At 35.1% G+C, this 2750-nt stretch overlaps 1 protein-coding gene across 1 annotated transcript; it reads right to left on the reverse strand.

The window, feature by feature from the left end:
* Positions 1-219: 219 nt before the first annotated feature.
* LOC107644315 (zinc finger protein CONSTANS-LIKE 16) lies at positions 220-2447 on the reverse strand. The gene is made up of 2 exons (XM_016348154.3): positions 1144-2447; positions 220-621 (listed from the first exon to the last, which is right to left on the reverse strand). The coding sequence occupies exons 1-2, from the start codon at positions 2089-2091 to the stop codon at positions 343-345; spliced, it is 1227 nt and encodes a 408-aa protein (XP_016203640.1). The 5' UTR covers positions 2092-2447; the 3' UTR covers positions 220-342.
* Positions 2448-2750: the final 303 nt, after the last annotated feature.

A 2750-nucleotide genomic window follows, 5' to 3' on the forward strand; every position in this document is an offset into this window, starting at 1 on the left:
AAAAGAAAAAAAAAATCTCCCAAGCAAGAGAAATAATTTAGCCCGACCCTAGAATAACCAAATTCAAATTAGAGTACGACTACTCAGATGAATATGTGTTTATATAAAAATAATAGTTAATAAAAATCGTTAAATAATTTAAAATATTTGTTAATATCTTAATTATGAGAAAGTTTAGGGACCAGCACTTTTTTTTAAATTTGATAAATACTTAACTAGTAAAAGAATAATGAGTAATTTTTTATTATTGGATGAAATCTCACATCATTTAAAATTCTAATAATGATAACTACAAATCATAAAATTTAGTGGCTCTCTAACACTCCTCCTTAATTATTATGTTTAAGTAGTAGTAATGGCTCCTTCAACAAAGGATGATGATGATGAAGATGTCCTCTTCACAAAACGACCCTTCATTCTTGGTCTCTTCTCAGCATTGAGCTTCCTCACTTCATACCTTATCTTCTTTGCAAACAAACGCGTTCTTCTCTTTTCTCGGTACCTTGATACTCTTGCTTCTCTCCCCCCATCATCAACTCCCCCTATTTGATGCCATCTCATGTTTCTTACTTCCTCCCCATGACACCATTCAACATTATTATCCACGCCACCACTTGAACCCTGAAAATTTCACAAAATCAACAATCATATACTATTGATCATGCTTCTTCATGAATTCAACAAAACCTTAGTCATCGTGTATAGAGTTATTTCTAAATATCAAAATATGTAATTTGATGACCACAAAAAATCATTTATTCCAAAAATTCGAGCCAGTAAAAAATTAGCGTAAATTATTATTGTAAATAAGTATACGATGTTGTTTATTCCCGTAAAAACATTTTCACATAAAAATGATATTCTAAAGTATTAGATAATTCAATTAAACATATTCGATTAAATAGTCACCAAAAAACATATTCGATTAAACATGTAAAATTATCTGACATGTCACGGTATTATTTTCACATGAAAATAACCAGCATATATGATATCTAATTATAAATTTATTTATTTCAAAAATTTAAATTATTATATACCTAATAACTACTAATTACTAATGCAACTATATACATAAGTTATTAATTAGCGAGTTGAAGAAGATTAAAGATATGGAATGAGGAGGGAAAAGAAATGAATTACCATGTAATGGGGCCAACAATCATCAAAGTTGAACTTAGGTGGATTTCCTGTAGTCCATGGAGATCCTTGACTTGCCCAAGCAGAAATAACCTCTTCATAATTTAGCCTCAAAAACTTCTCTTTCTTTATTATTTCCACTTTATTACTACAATTATTATTATTTTCCTCCTCTTCTTGATCATGTTCTACTACTGCCATCATCATTGATTGATCTGATGTGTCAATATTCCAATCAAGAATGGACTCCAGATTACAATCATCATCATCATTAGTAACTTGTTGTAATTCATCCTTAACCTTAATCATGGTTGAATCATCCTCAATATGGAGCAAGTTTTCTACATCAGCAAGATCAGAGAAATTCTCCAATCCAAACGTGCACGGTACTTCACCTTCTCCTTCTTCACCATCATCATTGTTCATCTTCTTCATCTTCTTCTTTTTCTTCTTCATCATTTCATCCTCCACTACTTCATTATTGTGCACACTACAAAGCACAGAATCATCATCAAACGGGTGAAACACCGGCACGCGGCACAGAATCTGCTCCTCACTCTCATAAATATCTTCGCTTCCAAGATCTGGCACAACAGGATCTAGAAACACGGAACCGTGGTAGTTATTGAAAACCGCTTCTTCTTCTTTCTCAGCATCTTGTTGCTGCTGCATCAAGAAAGTGCTCTTGTTGTGATGACGCGGGGTTCTTGCCTTGCGCGTGAAGCCACTATGCCATGCAGTTGTTATTATCTTGGCGGAGGAAGATGAAGTTTGGAGCCTAACCCTTTCATGGCGGCTGGCTAACTGGTTGGCCGAGTGAACCAAGTTATCGCAGCCATGGCAGAGGAAAGCATCATCTGCCGCACAGAACCACCTTGCTCTTACTCTTAGGCAGCTATCACACGCTCTTGCTGTTTTTGCTCCCAATGCACCACTACTTGAACCTTTCATTTTTTTCACTGTATCCTCCAACTTGATAAGTCAAGTACTAATTCTTCCCGAATCAAACTTCATTATTACTTCACACACTATTCTAATGAGCAAGTTTTTCTTTTAAAAGAAAGAGCTCACCACCACACTAATGAAGCTTATTACAACAATGAATAAAAAAACATTCAATAGGGAAGTAGCATTCTTAGGCATACTAGTATACTACTTCTTGGGAGAATTAAGTTTCTTTGAGTACATTAAAAAAAAAAGAAATTAATTTTAGGGAAAAGTGAAAAGGATGCCCAAATGATTCAATTAAAGTTTTGAATGTGTACTACATGTAGTGGGGTTAGTATTTTCTTGTGCGTAGTGACTATATATATTGTTGTTCTTTTTATATGCAAGCTAAGGGTTGGCTATGTAATTTCCTGATGGGTCATTTGTTGCACAATAGCGTTTAGGGGTGTACATGGTCCGGCCCGACCCGAAGACTCGACCCGGCTCCAAACACTTTAGAAGCTAATTTAGTGTGATTTTATCAGGTTTAGGGTTGGGTAAGGGTCTCAAAAATAGACCTAATCATTATTTTGGGTCGGGTTCAGGTCATAGCTCGCGTCACCCGAACTCGACCCGGTGGCCCGGTCTCATACATAATTAATATTTTGTGTTATTAGTGATGG

Source organism: Arachis ipaensis, chromosome B5, assembly GCF_059453495.1.
Source record: "Arachis ipaensis isolate K30076 ecotype BB chromosome B5, ASM5945349v1, whole genome shotgun sequence".
NCBI lineage: Eukaryota > Viridiplantae > Streptophyta > Magnoliopsida > Fabales > Fabaceae > Arachis > Arachis ipaensis.

Coding starts and splice junctions, on each gene's coding strand:
- LOC107644315 (XM_016348154.3), bottom strand. CDS start 2,091: ATGAAAGGTTCAAGTAGTGGTGCATTGGGAGCAAAAACAGCAAGAGCG. Junction 622..1,143: donor ATTGTTGGCCCCATTACATG/GTAATTCATTTC, acceptor TGAAATTTTCAG/GGTTCAAGTGGTGGCGTGGA.